At 39.4% G+C, this 17697-nt stretch overlaps 1 protein-coding gene across 1 annotated transcript in view; it reads right to left on the bottom strand.

Moving 5' to 3' along the window:
• The window catches only part of LOC123331249 (translation initiation factor IF-2-like), a 24121-nt gene extending 6424 nt beyond the window's left edge, over positions 1-17697 (bottom strand). Inside the window, exon 1 of the mRNA XM_044934802.2 lies at positions 17632-17697. Within this exon, the coding sequence (XP_044790737.2) occupies positions 17632-17634 (3 nt within the window). The 5' untranslated portion in view covers positions 17635-17697. The remainder of the gene's footprint in view (positions 1-17631) is intronic.

Below are 17697 nucleotides of genomic sequence, written 5' to 3'. Positions count from 1 at the left end.
AGAGGATGAGATAGTTGGATGGCACCACTGACTTGATGAGCATGAGTTTGAGCAAGCTCCAGGACTTGATGATGGACAGGGAAGCCTGGTGTGCTGCAGTCCATGGGGTCACAAAGAGTTGGACATGACTGAGCGACTGAACTGAAGAAGCTAAGGATGTCCCCTGGGAACAGGAATACTCAGCTCCATGGTAAGTCTTACTCAATGAACATGTCATTCTTCTGCTTCAATAGCTTCCAACTGTTTAGGAATAAAGTTTCATACCTGGAATTCCTAGGCCTTCCACACGCTGGGACATTCTTCTAAGTGCTTGAAATTGTTATATAAACATACTCAAATCTCTCATATTATTCCTTGATGCTGCATTCACCTTTTGTGACCACTTGGTTCTCTCCTCCAAATCAACTTCTCCAATAGCTGCCTGTTCTCCTTTACTGCATAATGCAGAGTGCCTGTGGCCTCTTGCTGCTTCATTGAAATTATCCTCATATTGTCATTGTACCCAATGAGCACTTGTCCTTATTCCACTTCACCTTTCCACATCAGGATTGGACACCAATGACTGTTCCTCAAAGCACTGTCTTCCTTTGCCTGCCTTCTGCCTTCCTTTCTGCTCCATATTCCTGCTTCAGTCTCCTTCACAGGCTTAGTGTCCCAATCTCTCTTGAGGTATTTATTGAGGATTTGTCTTGGGCTGGCTTTCTGCTTACATCATACTCTCCACCTAAACATCTTATCCTTTCCTAAGACTTCTGCCACCTTATTGACAAATTCCAGACTTCTTGTCACTCCTGATCTCTCCATTGAGCATCAGACCTAGAAATCCAGTGTTTTAGGTATGTTTCCAGTTGGCAATTAAAATTCAACTCAACTTTTCAAACTGAAATCTTGGTTAAAATGCTTTTTAGCTTCGTTTTGGAGAGCACAACTCATCCGCTCACTTCTTCTGGCCCTGAGCCTGTGGCCATTCTTGACTTCTCTTTTAACCTCCATAGCCAGTCAAGGCCAGATCTTGTGATTCACATCTCTCAACTCTCAAAGACATCTATCTTTCTCCATCTTTACCACTATTACCATGGTCTAGGCCACTATCATTTAAACCATGAACTGTTGCAATAGTGCCCCAAACAATATCCTTACATCCAGCCTTGCTTTCCTCCAATGTATTTTTCATGCTGCAGCTGGAATGATTTTAATTCAAGTTTACTCCACCCACTTCTCTGTTGTTGTCCTTAGGATTAACATCCCAGTTTCTTAACATCACTTAGAAAGTTTCCTGCATCTGGGCCCTGTTTAACTCTTTAGCCTCATTTCCTGCTATTCTTCTTGCATTCTTGGCCTCAGCCATAGAGACATTCTAGGAGCCGTTGATGTATTCTGTGTACATACTCCTATTTTGCCTCAGGGCCTTGAGTATGGCTCTCTTCTGCCCACTCTCAGCTTAGCTAACTCCTACTTGTCTTTCAGAGCTCAGCTTATGTATCACTTCCTCTAGGATGTCCTCCCTAACCATCTAGGTAAGGTTAGGTGGTCTTGTAATAGGCACCAATTGCATCCTGCATGTCTGGAGCCACACTCTGCATATCTTACTTGTCTCTTTTCTATTTTCATCCTAATAAAGCCAGTACCTACATCATCCCTGGTGGATAAGAGAGGCCAGTATGTACTTACTAACTGAAGATTCTTCCAAATAAACTCGCTACTTTGAGCTTTTGACCATTTTCAAAGATGCAGTGTGGTCTCCCATCTTTGGGCCTTTGCTTGTGCTATTTTTTCTGCCCCGATTGCTCTCACCTTTTATCTCCACTCTTCCCATCTCTACCTGTTTTAAGGCCTCAGCTTAAAATGTTGACTTCCTTTGACATATTTTCCTAATCACTACAATCAAGGGTAGTCCTTCCCTCCCTCTCCCCTGGAAAATGCACACGAAGGTGATGTTTTGCTTATGTCTTCTGAATGCTTAAGCAACTCCCTTTACAGTCTATCCATGGATCTTTTGGGGTTGCATAGACCTGTGACTCAGACTAGCTAGATATTCATTAACCCACTTCCTCTTCTTCCTGAGCACACAGCCAGACTACATTTCCTGGCTGCTCTTGCACGCTGGGGTGGCCATAGACCCAGTTTCACATAGGGTGTGCCAGTTGCAGCCCTAGCCCTGAGGAATCCCTCACACAGTCTCTTCCACATCCTCTTCCCATCTGCGACGTAGATGAGCATGATGACCACATGTGAGACATGGCAGACTCACGAGATAAAAGGTACATCACCACATGGGAGGAAAGATGCCCTGCAATCTGATTTGGTGTTTTAAAGTTTGTGTGAAAAAAAAAATTATTGAGTTTGAGGTATTATACATTTTTGTGTACATTTGTTACACTGGTTAACCTATCTTAACTTATATAAAATGCTTGGTTAACAGGGAACTCAGCTCAATATTCTGTAATAACCTAAATGGGAAAAGGATTTGAAAAAGAATAAATACTTGTATGGGTATAACTGAATCACTTTGTGGTACTCCTGTAACTAACACATCATTGATGATCAACTACAGTCCAATATAAGACAAAAATTAAAGACCAATACTGGATGGAAAACCTGTGGTTTGCTGTATACCATGGAGCTCAACCTGGTAATCTGTGACAACCTATAGGGGTGGGATGGTGTGGGGAGGGAGGCTCCAGAGGGAGGGGTTATATGTATACTTATGACTGATTTGTGTTGTTGTATGGCAGAAATCAACATAATATTATAAAGTGATTATTCTAATTTTAAAAAATCAGAAAAATATCCTGTGGTTTGTAAGGAAAAAGTAAAATGATCAGTGATTAAGGGGTTAAGAGGGGAAAAGGATAAACATGTGGGGCACAGAGGATTTTTAAGGCAGTGAAGCTATTCTGTATGTAATCACAATGGTGGATACACGTCATAATACATTTGTCAAGACGCACAGAAGATACAGTACCAAGAGAAAACTACTGGCTTCGGGTGATGACGATGTGTCAATGCAGGCTGCAGATTGTAACAAATGTCCTGGTGCAGACTGTTCATAGTGAGGGAGGTTATGCTCTGTGAAGCCAGGGCATGTATGGAGCTCTTTGTACTTTCTGCTCAGTTTTGCTGCGACCCTAAAACTGATTTTAAACAATAAAATCTAGTTAAGCAAAAAATGCACAAAAACATAAATGTTTTGTACATTTATGGTACTTAATTTGAGCTATTCATTTGCTCTGATCACAAACTGCCTGGGAAAATCCCACTTTGTAGCCTTTGTGTGTGTGTGCTAAGTCATTTCAGTTGTGTTCAACTCTTTGCGACCCTATGGACTGTAGCCTGCCAGACTCCTCTGTCCATGGGATTCTCTAGGCAGGAATACTGGAGTGGGTTGCCATGCCCTCCTCCAGGGAATCTTCCCCACCCAGGGATCAAACTTGAGTCTTTTATGTCTCCTGCATTGGGAGGCAAGTTCTTTACCACTAGGACCACCTGGGAAGCCACTTTGTAGCCTAGAGCCTGATAATATTTATTGTCAATCCACCAAGATGACATAGCAATCCTAAATGTATATGCAGTAAATAACAGAGCTTAAAAGTATATGGAAAACAAATGAATAAGGCTAAAAGGAGAAATAGACAAATTTACAATTGTAATTGGGGCCTTCCCTTTCCAGCAATTAATAGTATTAGACAGAAAATTATCAAAAACATAGAAGGACTGAGTAATACCATCAGCCAACAGGATCTAATTAATATTTCTAGATAGATGCATATCATATCTAGGTATGCATTGCTTTCAAGTGCCCATACAACATAGACTATATCCTAGTCTGTAAAACTAATTTCAGCAGATTTAAAAGAAATGAAATCCTATAGAGCATGCTCTCTGACAATAATAGAATCAAACTAGAAATCAATAACAAAGAAAACAAAAGAATATCAAAATACCTGGAAATTATACACTTCTAAAAATGCATTGAACTGGAGGAAAATGAAAATCAAACATACCAAAATTTGTGGGACACAGCCAAAGCAGAGATGAGAGGATAATTTATGGCACTAAATGGTTATATTAGAAAAGAGATCTAAAATCAGTAATCTAAATTCTTATCTTAAAAAAAGAACAAAATAAACCCAAACAGCAGAAAGAAGGAACTAGTAAATAGCTGGAATCAATTACATTGAAAATAGGAAAACAGAAAAAACAATGCAAGAAACTGATTCTTGCCCCAAATTCAATAAAATTGATAAATCTTTAGTAAGAATGACAAATTTGAGAGAAAACACGAATCAACAATATCATTAATGAAACAGACAGTAGCACTATAGATTCTGCAAACATCAACAGGATAACGGAGAATACTGCAAATAGTTTTATATTTAAAAATTTGACAACTTGGAAGAAGTGGGCCAGTTCCTCAAAATCCACAAACTATCAAAATGCAACCAAGACAATTAAGGTAATTGAACTCTTGAAAAGGAAAGGAAAAGCTCCTTTCAGGAAATTTCCCAAACCTAATGGTTTCACTGGAAAATCCTACTAAATACTTAAAGAGGAATATAAGACCATGTTATACAATATCATCTACAAAACAGAAGGGGAGGGAATACTTTGCAATCATTTATGAGGTCAGTAGAGATGCTAAAACCAAAGACAACACAAAGAAAACAAAGCTACTGACAAAATCTCTCATGAACAAACACACAAAAGTCTCAATAAAATATTATCAAATAAAATCTAACAACACTTGAGAAGAATAATATACCAGCACCAACTGGCATTTCTTTCATGTATTTACAGCTGTTTCAATATTTAATGGAGCAGTAAAGGTGGCTCAGTGGTAAAGAATCAGGCTGTCAGTGCAGGAGACTTGGGTTCAATCCTTGGGTCAGGAGGATCCCTTGAAGGAGGAAATGGCTACCTATTCCAGTATTCTTGCCAGGGAAATCCCATGGACAGAGGAGCCTGGCTGTCTACAGTTCATGGAGTCATATAAGTGTCAGGCATGACTTAGCGACTGAACAACAGCAAACATATGTTCACACAAAAACTTGTACAAGCACAAAGAGAATAAAATATAAAGAAGATTAAAAAAAAGAACTTGTACAGGAATGTTTGTTGCAGCATTTTTCATAATGTCTATAGAGTAGAAACAACCCAAACATTCTCAACTGATGGATGGACAGACACAGTGTGGTATATTCACACAATGGAATATTATCCAGCCATAAAAAAGAATGAAGTACTGAGATATGCTACAACACAGATGAACCTTATAAGCATTAGGCCAAGTTAAAGAAGTCAGTTGCAAAAGGCCACATATTGTATAAATCTATTTATATAAATACTCAGAATAGGCAAAGACATAAAAATCAGAAAGCAGATTAGTGGCTGTCAGGGACTAGAGAGTGAGAAAGGGAGTGACTGTCGAGGAGTCTATTTTTGGAGTAATTAAAATGTTCTGAGATTAGTGGTGATGGTTCAAAAATCTTGTGAATGTACTAAAAGCCATGAAATTATATGTTTAAATGTATGGATTATCATACTGTAATTTATATCTTAAAAAGTCAATCAATGTAATCTACCATATCAACTGTCCAAAGAATAAAAATCATATTATCCTATCAATTGGAGCAGAAAAAGCATATCACAAAATCCCATACCCATTCATGATAAGAAAAACTCTCAGAAAACAAAGAATGGAGGGAAACTTCTCCTTGATTTACAAAAAGCCTTTAGCCACCATTATAATTAACGACAAAAGACTGAATACTTTTAACCTAAAATAAAAAATGAGGCAAAAATATCTACTCTTACCACTCTCATTTGCCACAGTACTAGGAATTTTAATCAGAGGAATAAAGCAAGAAGAAGAGATTTAAAAAATATACAGACTGGAAAGGAACAAATATTTATTTATATGTTTGAATGATCAAATATAAATAAAAAGTGGAAGAGAAATTTCAGTGAAAATTTTCAAGTTTCAAAAAAAGGAGAAAAATCACCAGAATTGATCTTCATATTATATGGAATTGATTCTGAAAAGCTCAATGTAAAACAGTAGCTATCACAAAAAAGTACAGTCAAGAAAAGTCAAAAATATACAAGCAACTCCTGCAGCTCAATTCCAGAAAAATAAACGACCCAATCAAAAAATGGGCCAAAGAACTAAATAGACATTTCTCCAAAGAAGACATACAGATGGCTAACAAACACATGAAAAGATGCTCAGCATCACTCATTATCAGAGAAATGCAAATCAAAACTACAATGAGGTACCATTTCACGCCAGTCAGAATGGCTGAGATCCAAAAGTCTACAAGCAGTAAATGCTGGAGAAGGTGTGGAGAAAAGGGAACCCTCTTACACTGTTGGTGGGAATGCAAGCTAGTACAGCCACTATGGAGAACAGTGTGGAGATTCCTTAAAAAACTGGAAATAGAACTGCCTTATGACCCAGCAATCCTACTGCTGGGCATACACACTGAGGAAACCAGAATTGAAAGAGACACGTGTACCCCAATGTTCATCACAGCACTGTTTATAACAGCCAGGACATGGAAGCAACCTAGATGTCCATCAGCAGATGAATGGATAAGAAAGCTGTGGTACATATACACAATGGAGTATTACTCAGCCATTAAAAAGAATACATTTGAATCAGTTCTAATGAAGTGGATGAAACAAGAACCTATTATACAGAGTGAAGTAAGACAGAAAGAAAAACACCAATACAGTATACTAACGCATATATATAGAATTTAGAAAGATGGTAACGATAACCCTGTATGTGAGACAGCAATAGAGACACAGATGTATGGAACAGTCTTTTGGACTCTGTGGGAGAGGGAGAGGGTGGGATGATTTGGGAGAATGGCATTGAAACGTATAATATCATATATGAAACGAATCGCCAGTCCAAGTTCGATGCATGATACTGGTTGCTTGGGGCTGGTGCACTGGGACGACCCAGAGGGAGGGTATAGGGAGGGAGGTGGGAGGGGGGTTCAGGATGGGGAACACATGTATACCTGTGGTGGATTCATGTTGATGTATGGCAAAACCAATACAATATTGTAAAGTAGTTAACCTCCAATTAAAATAAATAAATTTATATTTAAAAAAAAAGCCAAAAATCCCCCCAAACCAGGGACTTCCTGGTGGTCCAGTGGTTAAGACTTCACCTTCCAATGCAGGTGGTGTGATTTCAGTCTCTGGTTGGGGAGCTAAGATTCTCACACGCTTGGAGGTGGTGGGGTGGAGGGGAAGGAACATAAACAATAGAAGCAATATTGTAACACATTCAATAAAGACTTTAAAAATGAAAGTGAAAGTCGCTCAGTTGTGTCTGACTCTTTGCGACCCCATGGACTATACAGTCCATGGAATTCTCTAGGCCAGAATACTGGAGTGGGTAGCCTTTCCCTTTTCCAGGGGATCTTCCCAACCCAGGGATCGAACTGAGGTCTCCCACATTGCAGGTGGATTCTTTACTAACTGAGGTATGAGAAAAAATGATCCACATCAAAAAACAAACAAAAAATAGCCAAAGAAGAAGAAGAAAAAAAGCCACAACATATAGGCACCAAAAAGTTGAGAAAAGTAGGGAAGAATCTAATTGGCCAAATAGTTAAGCTCATTGAAACAGAAGGATATGCTATGGTATATACAGCACAAAAATATGTAAAACAGTAAAAATTCATTAGAAAAGTAAAACTAGAGAAACTAAAGAAGAAAATGAAGTGCAAATTGTATAAAACAGGAAAAGAGAAAAATAATAAGATGAATCTGGAATCGATAAATAAATATTAGTTGATCGAGAAGCTAAGGAAAATGTCTATAAGATTAAAAAAATCCGATAGTACATTGCAAATTAACAACATGATTTGAATACATCTTAAATTTATGTTTATTAATAAACTATGTAAAGAAATTTGATTGAATAAGTATATAAGTAATTATTCTTTTTTCTTAAATTTCTGCTCTTAGTTTGGATGGCATCAACATGACTTAAGATTCTTTACTCTCTTGTGGTCTCCACTTTTGATTATCTATCCATTTTAAAAACGGGATCATTCTGAAAGGATGCTTTTTCTAACTTCCACAGTTTGTCAATTCAGTTCAGCATCTCACCACTAAGTTCTAACCCACTGGAGCACAACGCAGTTTTGAATAGGGTGGTCAGGGTAGATCAACTGAGAAGGTGAATGTCTGAGTAAAGACTTAGAGGTTAAAGCGTTAGCCAACTGTAAATCTGGGGGCAGCATGTTTCAGGAAGAGTCTCATGTCTAGTTGTTCAAAGGTCTGAATTGGGAGTCAATCACACAGACCTTTGCAGGCTGTTTAATAGGCTTTAGTTTTTTATGTGAAATGAGAAGCCGTTGCTGAATTTTCAGCAAAGAAGTGATATTTTTAAAGGTGTGGAGGATCTTTACTGTAGGAGGCATGAATAGGAGTGGAGTCATAAGAAACAGTAGGATTTGGGACATATTTTTGAAGAAAGTGCGAACTGACTCCAAGATCTTGACCCGAGAAACCAGAAAGATGGTGATGCCATTAGAAGGGATTGTTGCAGGCAGATCAAGTCTGGGCTGAGTGTAGGGTTTCATGACCCGGGTGGCTTCTCTTGCGGCTTGAGTCCAAAGGCCTGTTCTCTGATTTGATGTTTCTCATGATCCTTCCTGCCAGTTCTCCTCTTCAGCTTTGCAACCTTCGAAGTCAGCTTTAGGGAGAAGGAGCAGCCTAGTTTTCTAGGCAGCCTAGTGGCTGGTTCCTCTTCCTCAGTATTTCATTATAGATCTGCTAAACATTCTCCCTCTGGGACAGTGGTCCTGGAGAGGATATAAATGACTCCTAGTTGGAAAAGAAAAAACCCTACTAATACTTTCAAATTTTCCTTAAAATGTTCTCATAAGATTAATTTAAAAAATATTTTTCTTAAAATTGTAGTTTGCAATAATTTAACTTTTATTTTTAATATTTAATATATTTTTTTGGCTGTGCTGGGTCTTCATTGCCACACACAGGCTTTTTTCTAGTTGCGGTGAGCAGGGGCTCTACTCTCTAGTTGCAGCGTGCGGGCTTCCCCTTGCAGTGGCTTCTCTTGTTGAGAGCACAAGCTCTAGGGCATGCTAGCTTCAGCAGTTGCAGCATCCCGGCTTCTAGAGCACAGGCTCAGTACTGGTGGTGCATGGGCTCCGTTGCTCTGTGGCATGTGGGATCTTCCCAGATCAGGGATTGAACTGGTGTCTCCTGCATTGGCAGGTGGATTTTTTGCCACTGAGCCACCAGGGAAGCCCCTAATTTAACTTTTAGAAGCAATTTAAAGCTCATTTTGCAGTACTAGAGGGTTAAATTTCTGTAGATAAAGAGAATATGGAAGCATCACTTCTTCCAGTTCTTAGCAGAATATTTGAATCTTGATCATGAAAAATTCCTCTTAAGGATGAGCAGGAAATACACTTTTCTTATCAATCTAATCTCTGACTTCTTTTTTAAAAAAAAATTGCAAAAATGAGATGTTTAATAAAAATTAATATATTTAATAAGATAAAAATATTCATTTTACTTTTCTGTTTTTTCCTTTAAAAACATTTTATTTATGTATTTTTAATTGAAGGATAATTGCTTTACAGTATTGTGTTGATTTCTACCAAACATCAAGATGAATCAGTCATAGGTTTTAGCCAAAGGTCCGTAGCCAATGGTTCATAGCCTAAGGTCTGTCTAGTCAAAGCTATGGTTTTTCCAGTAGTCATGTATATGGGTGTAAGAGTTGGACCATAAAAAAAGCTGAGTGCTGAAGAATTGATGCTTTTGAACTGTGGTGTTGGAGAAGACTGTTGAGTGTCCCTTGGACTGCAAGGAGATCCAACCAGTCCACCCTAAAGGAAATCAGTCCTGAATATTTATTGGAAGGACTGATGCTGAAGGTGAAACTCCAATACTTTGGCCACCTGATGCGAAGAACTGACTCATTGGAAAAGGCCCTGATGCTGGGAGGGATTGAAGGCAGGAGAAGGGCACAACAGAGGATGAGATGGCTGGATGGCATCACCGACTCGATGGACATGAGTTTGAGCAAGCTCCGGGAGTTGGTGATGGAAGGGAGGCCTGGGTGCTGCAGTCTGTGGTATTGCAGAGTCAGACACGACTGAGCAACTGAACTGAACTGATTGCGTTGATTTCTACCAAACATCAAGATGAATCAGCCATAGGTTTACCCATGTCCCCATTGACTTCTTTATTTTAGGTCATGTGCAGGAGTTGTTGAGTTTACAGTGGACAGAATGAATTTTGAAATACACCAACTGTCCACTAGGCTCTGGGTTGAAGCCATGAACTTATTTTTTCAGGTCCCTGTGTAATCGTGACAGAGGCGTTGGTCCCCACAGCCAAATTTGCACTGAAGTCATTGCACAGCAAAACCTTCCCAAGGCTACATTTTTATATTTCATTTTCAGACTGTTGGTGCCAACGGAGCAATTAAAATTTGTGAATAATGCCTGTTTCTCCCTTGATAAATAATGTGGATGGCCTGCAGTCTGTTCATATTCATGGCAAGGGATTTAACAGGCTATTGTGTTAGTAACAATGTGGATGCAAATTATAAACATTTATCATCCCAAAGTTTCATACAGTTTTCAAAGCAATATCAGTTGAAACAGATGCTCTAAACCCCCTAAATAAAACAATCTTTAGATGATTTTCCCATACTCTCCAAAACCATTTTGTCTCTCAGTGACTTCTATTTATTATATCAAATGAAATTGTAAAATCTACTAAAAAGTGATGAGTAAAGGATAAAAAGTTTAATGCAATGTCCTCTAAAATTGATTTCCTATCTCTGTAGATGCTATGAGCTATTACTATATCAATAACACCATCCATATGCTGGAATATAATATGTTCCCTCTGCCTATTTATCAGCGTGTTTATTAGGAGGTGAACTACTTATAACTTGTGAAATTTTCCTGATATAATTATCTATTTATTTCAGAAATTTACAACTGATACTATCTTCACTCCTGAAAATCATTGATCCTAACAGGAAATTCCAAAGATATGGAAATCTTAAAATTGAATGGATATTTTTCCAAGGGGGAAAACTCTTTAAGAATCATTATTTAAGTCTCCTAACACAGCAGGTTGGAGGAGACAGACATGGATCAACAAGTTTTTTTTTTTTTTTAATAAAAAATTTTATTATTGGCTGTGCTGTGACTTGTGGGATTTTAGTTCCCTGACTAAGGATTGAACTTGTGCCCCGCCCTGCCATGGAAGTGCAGAGTCCTAACTACTGGACCACCAGGAAATTCCTGTCTAATTTCTTCTTATGAGGACTTGGACTGAGCATGTGGGAATACAAAGAAACATAAACTGTGGCCTTGACCTCAAAAGGCTCAGAATCTAGTCAGGATAGTCAAAAGTTAAGAATCTGGCAAGATAGTCAAAAGTTGAAACATGCTTGGGCAGAGAAGATGGTAATCTATTAAATAATAATTAAATGGATGTTGGAGAAGCATATTTTAGGTATTTTGAAAAGAAATATTATTTTTGTGATAATCAAGAAAGACTTTATGGAAGAAGTGGAATTAGGTAGAGATTCAGGAGGTGAATTCTGAAGAGTCTTAAAGGAGCAGGTAGGCAGTGTGTTGGTGAGAAACACCCCACGTGAAGGAGTAAGAGAAGCCCGCAGTCTTGGGAGTAGGGGTGGCAGGACTGTGAGGTGAGTAGACAAGTCTGATTAAAGTGAGGGATAAATCTGTGGCTGTGAGAAAAAGCACAGCCTGGTCACATGGAAAAGGTGAAGGCATTTAGACTCTACTGTGAGGCCCTTCTACTGTGGGGAGGTCGGTTTCTTGTGTTAGGATTCAGGCAGAATGGAAATAAAGTCCCAGCTCCACCACATATGAACAGTATTTTACTTAGTGATTTAACGTTTTTGAACCTCAGTTTGCCTTCTTGCCAATGGAGATTATATCCACCACACAGAGCTCTCAGGGCTGCGTAAATAACATTTCACCGTCACATTGGCTGTCAGCCCTCCCCAGTAAGTGGTGGAGGGGGGTGCTGGGAGGCCGCAATAAGCGCTTGTGAGGAGGAAAATGACATCATTAACGGGACGGACGTGGTGTTTGGGAAATGCCAGTTTTGTGACGGTGTGCAGGGTGAACTGAAGAAGAGGGGCGTGCGTGTATTGCAGGTGAGAGGAAGCAGGAAACCAATCTTATCAGGCTATACACAAAGAGACAGGGTCCTAACTAGCCCTCCTGGCTATGGCCAAGCCAGCAGAAATGATGAAGTGACTGTCAGAAGGGAGGAATGAAGGGATTTGCTGAAAATAGGGCCAAAGGTAAAAAATGAAATCCAGAAGAAAAATTGATTTCAGGATGGACAGAAGTATCAAACTAGTAGCAGAAAGTATTGTTTTAAAACCTTCCAATGGATGTTTGTTTTTGCTTTGTTTTGCTTTGTCCAGTATCTGCTCTTTCCTTTGGGTTAGCTGCTTTCTTCTCTCTCTAAACACGTCTTTATCTGGAAAATCAGAGCCCTTTATTGTCTTGGCACAATGGTTGGTCTGGAGATCAGGCCAGCCAGAGTCTTTCCTTAGGACTTTTCTACCTGAAGATAAATCCACTTGACCTCTCTGAGTATAGAAACTAGCAAGATTTCTAGAGAAGTCTGATGGTAGGAATGCAGAAAGCCAAATGGAAAGCATAGGAAATCAGAGGAGAAGCAGAAGGATGGATCGGAGGTTTGGTAATGTTGGTACTAGTTTCACTTCCCAAGATCCACAGGGTTGCCCTGATTTTGGTAGGATCTCTTTTAAAATTTCTGTGAACTACAATCTTTCTAACAAACGCTTTTCTGTTTAAGCTAGGTTATGCAACAGAAACACCAATAGATGTGACTGCGCAAAAGTTAATGTTTCTGCAAGCCTAAGTATTTTAAACAAAATCAAGTCAAATAAACTAGATAACATTTGCAACAATACAATATGTCAGAAAAGGTAACTATTCTTATTGTGTGGTGAGAGATTACATATCAATAAGAAAATGTTACTATTCCAGGAAAAAAGTGAGCAGAGGTCATGAACAGACCATTTGCAGAAGAAATACAAAAAGTCAATAAGTAAGAATCTGCCCCAATAACAAGCACAGAAATATAAATCAAATCAGCATCCACTGACCGATGACTAGATAAAGAAGATGTGGCATATACAGGGCAAAAATAGAGACGCTGAGGTAGAGAATGGGCTTAGGGACACGGGGAAAAGGAGAGGGTGGGCTGAATTGAGAGAGTGGCATTGACATATATGAAAGTGAAAGTGTTAGTCACTCAGTCAAGATGGACTCTTTGTGACCCCATAGACTGTAGCCCGCCAGGCTCCTCTGTCCATGGAATTCTCCGGGCAAGAATACTGGAGTGCATTGCCATTCCCTTCTCCAGGGGATCTTCCCAACCCAGGGATCGAACCCGGGTCTTCTACATTGCAGGCAGATTCTTTACCACTGAGCCATCAGGGAAGCCCGAATGTACATGTTTACACCACCATGTATAAAATAGATAACTAATGGGAAGATACTGTATAGCACAGGGAGCTCAGTTCGGTGCTCTGTGATGACCTAGAAAGGTGGGAAGGGGAGTTGGGAGGGGTTTAGGAAGGAGGGGATGTACACACATTTATAGCTGATTCACATTGTTGTACACCAGAAATTAACACAACATTGTTATACACCAGAAACTAACACAATGTAAGAGAGGACGTATATATGCCTATGGCTGATTCATGCTGATATTTGGCAGAAACCAACAAAATTCTGTAAAGCAATTATCCTTCAATTAAAAAATAACCTAAAAAATAAATCAAAAGAGCAAGATATGCTGTTCATTAATCAAATTGCAAGGTGAAAAATATGGTAAAAATGCTTGTATACAATGTATGTGTTTGTGTTATTCTACTTTTCTTGAGGGCTTTTCTGCTTTATGTGTTAAGAGCCTTAAAAATGTTCATAACTTTTGTTTGAAATATTCTTCTAGGAATGATCCTAAGGGTATACTTAAAGGTATACACAAAGATATACATATCCATGTTGTTAATTGCAGTGATATTAGCCTAACTGTAAATGTCTAACTGGTGATGGTTTGATAAATAATGAGGAATGGGAAGTCACATGATGAAAAATTATGAGCCAATGTAAATCCCATTTTTGGAAAATATTCCTTGACATGGGAAATGCTCCTTATATAACATTAATGGAAATCAAGTAGAATGCAAGATGATGATATGGTCCCAATTATTATTATTTTATGTATATGTGTATGTATATATGTTTTAGGATGTGAAATGAGACTTTTCTATTATCTGGAACTTTCTCCACCAAAGCCCAAAGTTGAGTTATCGATACAAAGTATCCTTACATTCTCAAGAAGGGGGTTAGACAGTCCCACAGTATTTACATTAAAAAACAAAAGCAAAAAGGAATGAAATGTAGTAGTCACTGTTACTATAAGGAACAGTCTATATGAGATTTCTCAGAAAGGATGATTTGAAGTGAATTTTTTAGGGTAGCATGTGCTTTTTGGCAGAGGCCCTGGTGCCTGATGCTACCTTGGAGGTATCTGAAGGTGGGAAGTTCGTTGGAGCAGTCTGCAATCGTAGGCTAAGAGAGGGGAGTAGCAGTGTCCACAGGCCTTCCTTTCCTCCTTGGATTCTTCCATGGGGTGAGTGGGGTGGGACGAGGAGAATGAAAGATCAGACCATTCATTACCTCCTTCTCTGCTCCAATTCCCTGAACTACAGAGAGGCCTGGGCTTAGGGAAGAGAGAAGCATTGCCTTGATGGAGAGTGAATGAGACCTTTTCATTTGTGCACGAGAAAAACAGTTCCCCTACCTGAAGGTGACAGAAAGAAAAGTTATGGTTGTTTGGATCATGGCTAAAGGCAGAGAATGGAGAAATGCAAACTGGAAGGAAACAGTAGGAAAAAATGTCAAGCCGCTTCATCTTTGTACTCCACTGTGTCCATCCTATGAAGTCATCACTCCTAATCACATCCATCCATCTTGGAAAAAAAAATTTTGTCAATATGTTGTCTGAAATCATCTCTGAGTGGTGAAAGCAGAGGGCTTTCTTAAATGCTTTCTTTATATTTTCTTCTGTATTTTTCAAATTTTCCAAAATAAAACATGTATACTTTTATAAGAATAAGGAAAGACATTAAAAAAGATTGAGAGGAAACGGCTCAAAAGAGAAGAACCAAGACCAAAGTTTTAAAAGGAGATGAATTATCTCCTACTTAGTCTAATGAGTGTGTTATTTCTGGATTTCTCTTGAGATGTCTTTATATCTCTCCCTCTTTTCACAGTCATGTCATCACATGAATGCTGAACCTTCCTCCTCCACATTAGAAAACTGCAGTGACTTCATAATTGCTGTGTTTTCCTCCTAGCAACCACCACATGACTGATGGACCAAAATCTCTAAACATTTTTTCTCCTCTTTGGAATCTCTCATTGCGTTCAGCAATGGCAACCCACTCCAGTACTCTTGCCTGGCAAATCCCATGGATGGAGGAGCCTGGTAGGCTACAGTCCATGGGGTCACTAAGAGTCAGACACGACTGAGTGAATTCACTTTCACTTTTCACTTTCATGCATTGGAGAAGGAAATGGCAACCCACTTCAGCGTTCTTGCCTGGAGAATCCCAGGGACGGGGGAGTCTGGTGGGCTGCCGTCTATGGCGTCGCACAGAGTTGGACACGACTGAAGCGACTTAGCAGCAGCAGCATTGCTTCCTGACTGTTCCAAGATGGCCCTCTAGCTTCAATCAAGAACAGTTTATTTACACTCCCTTTACAGTAGGACAGTTTCTTTACAGTAGGCTAAGCTAATCCCTACTTGCTGCTGCTGCTGCTGTTAGGTCGCTTCAGTCGTGTCCGAATCTGTGCGACCCAATAGACAGCAGCCCACCAGGCTTCCCCGTCCCTGGGATTCTCCGGGCAAGAACACTGGAGTGGGTTGCTATTTCCTCCTCCAATGCGTGAAAGTGAAAAGTGAAAGTGAAGTCGCTACTTGGGCTCTTGTCCATTTCTGACATCCAAAGTGTCCTTTCAATGTATTCAAATTACAACCGTTTCCTGGAGCTCATCTTAGTTCCCACCATTTCAGTCATTTCAGGAGGCAAGGGACACTTGCTTTGGAGGTTGGTTAAGTGGTGAATAGAATTTTCTACTTTTCTGTGCGTGTAAATTGGATTTACCTGAAGACATAAATTCTACAGGTGATGGGGCCATGCAGTGTGCTTTTGTGTGTATGTCCTTATGTCATTTACCGCATTGTTTAGCACATAATAATTTCAGAAAATATTGTTGCATTGATTGAATTTAAGTAGTCATCACAAAACTAATCTGTTAATTCATCACCAGAACTACTAGAATCTGGTACTTAAAATAGCCCATTCAGTTAGTTCCTTTCTTGAATTTTGGAAACAACTTTCTAAATAATCTTTCTTTTCATCTGTGATATATGGTCATATGAAAGTAATTTGACATCATAATACCTAAAATATAAAATACGAGAGTAGATTTAGAGAAAATAACCAGTATTTAGACCCATTCGTATTTGTATTTGAAATTTAAAATGAATTAGTACTTTCGTATTACAGTTGTCATTTAAAAATTACTTTTTTTGAGCCTCCGAACAATAGTCACTAAAAACATAGAAAACTTTTTCACCCTTTTCCTTGCTTGATCACCTAGGAAAAGATTTTTCTTTTGAACTTTCTGAATAGATCCAAAGGAAAAAAATAGAGGCCCCTACTTGTTTTCTCCACACTTACTGTTTTATTTGTAAGTAAATTTGCCCTTGGATTCCCAGGTGCCTCAGTGATAGAGTCCATCTGCCAGTGCAGGAGACGCAGGATATGTGGGCTCAATCCCTGGGTAGGGAAGATCCCCTGGATGAGGAAATGGCCACCCACTCCAGGATTCTTACCTGGAAAATGCCACGGACAGAGGAGCCTGGAAGGCTACAGTCTGTGGGGTCCCAAAGCCTCAGACATGACTGAACAGCTTAGCACACACATTTATCCTTACTCAGTGCAAGGCAAGGGCTAAATAGCTTGCAAAAAAGAAAACGAAATTGAATCTAGACAAAGGTCAAGTTTCCTCCTAAGTCTACAAGACAGCCATGTCCAATGGGACTGACACGCAATACTTTTCGTGGGCTGAGTATTTCGGAAGCCATGATATATAGTATTAAATTTGATTTGACTTCATTAACATAGTACTGATCACAACATTGATCTACGTTAGCTTTTTCAAGTTTTTGTTTTTAATTCCTTATTTGACCTCACATTGAAACCCATGACACATTTTCTTTAGTTCCCACCCCGTTCTACTGGAATCCCCAACTCCATCGTCCTCAGAGCGGCAGTGCAGTAGACCAGGCCTGTCAGCTGGGTTGAAGATCTCTGGAGGACCCTAAACCCAGAGGCAGCTTGACTCTCGCCCCCGCCCCCACCCTTCTGAGCTCTCCTCCCTGTACAGCCTGGTTTCACCTCCCAGAGTCACATCCTTTCTACTCCTTTCCTTAAAAGTTAAGCTCTCTAGACTTCCGTCGTATCCCTACCATGGGGTTGGCAGGCTGCAGAAGGTGAAAGCCTGGCTGTTGCTCCTGATGGCTGAGGCAGAGATA

The sequence above is a fragment of the Bubalus bubalis genome, chromosome 22 (genome assembly GCF_019923935.1).
Source record: "Bubalus bubalis isolate 160015118507 breed Murrah chromosome 22, NDDB_SH_1, whole genome shotgun sequence".
Lineage (NCBI taxonomy): Eukaryota > Metazoa > Chordata > Mammalia > Artiodactyla > Bovidae > Bubalus > Bubalus bubalis.
This window is presented reverse-complemented; position numbering and strand designations above follow the sequence as displayed.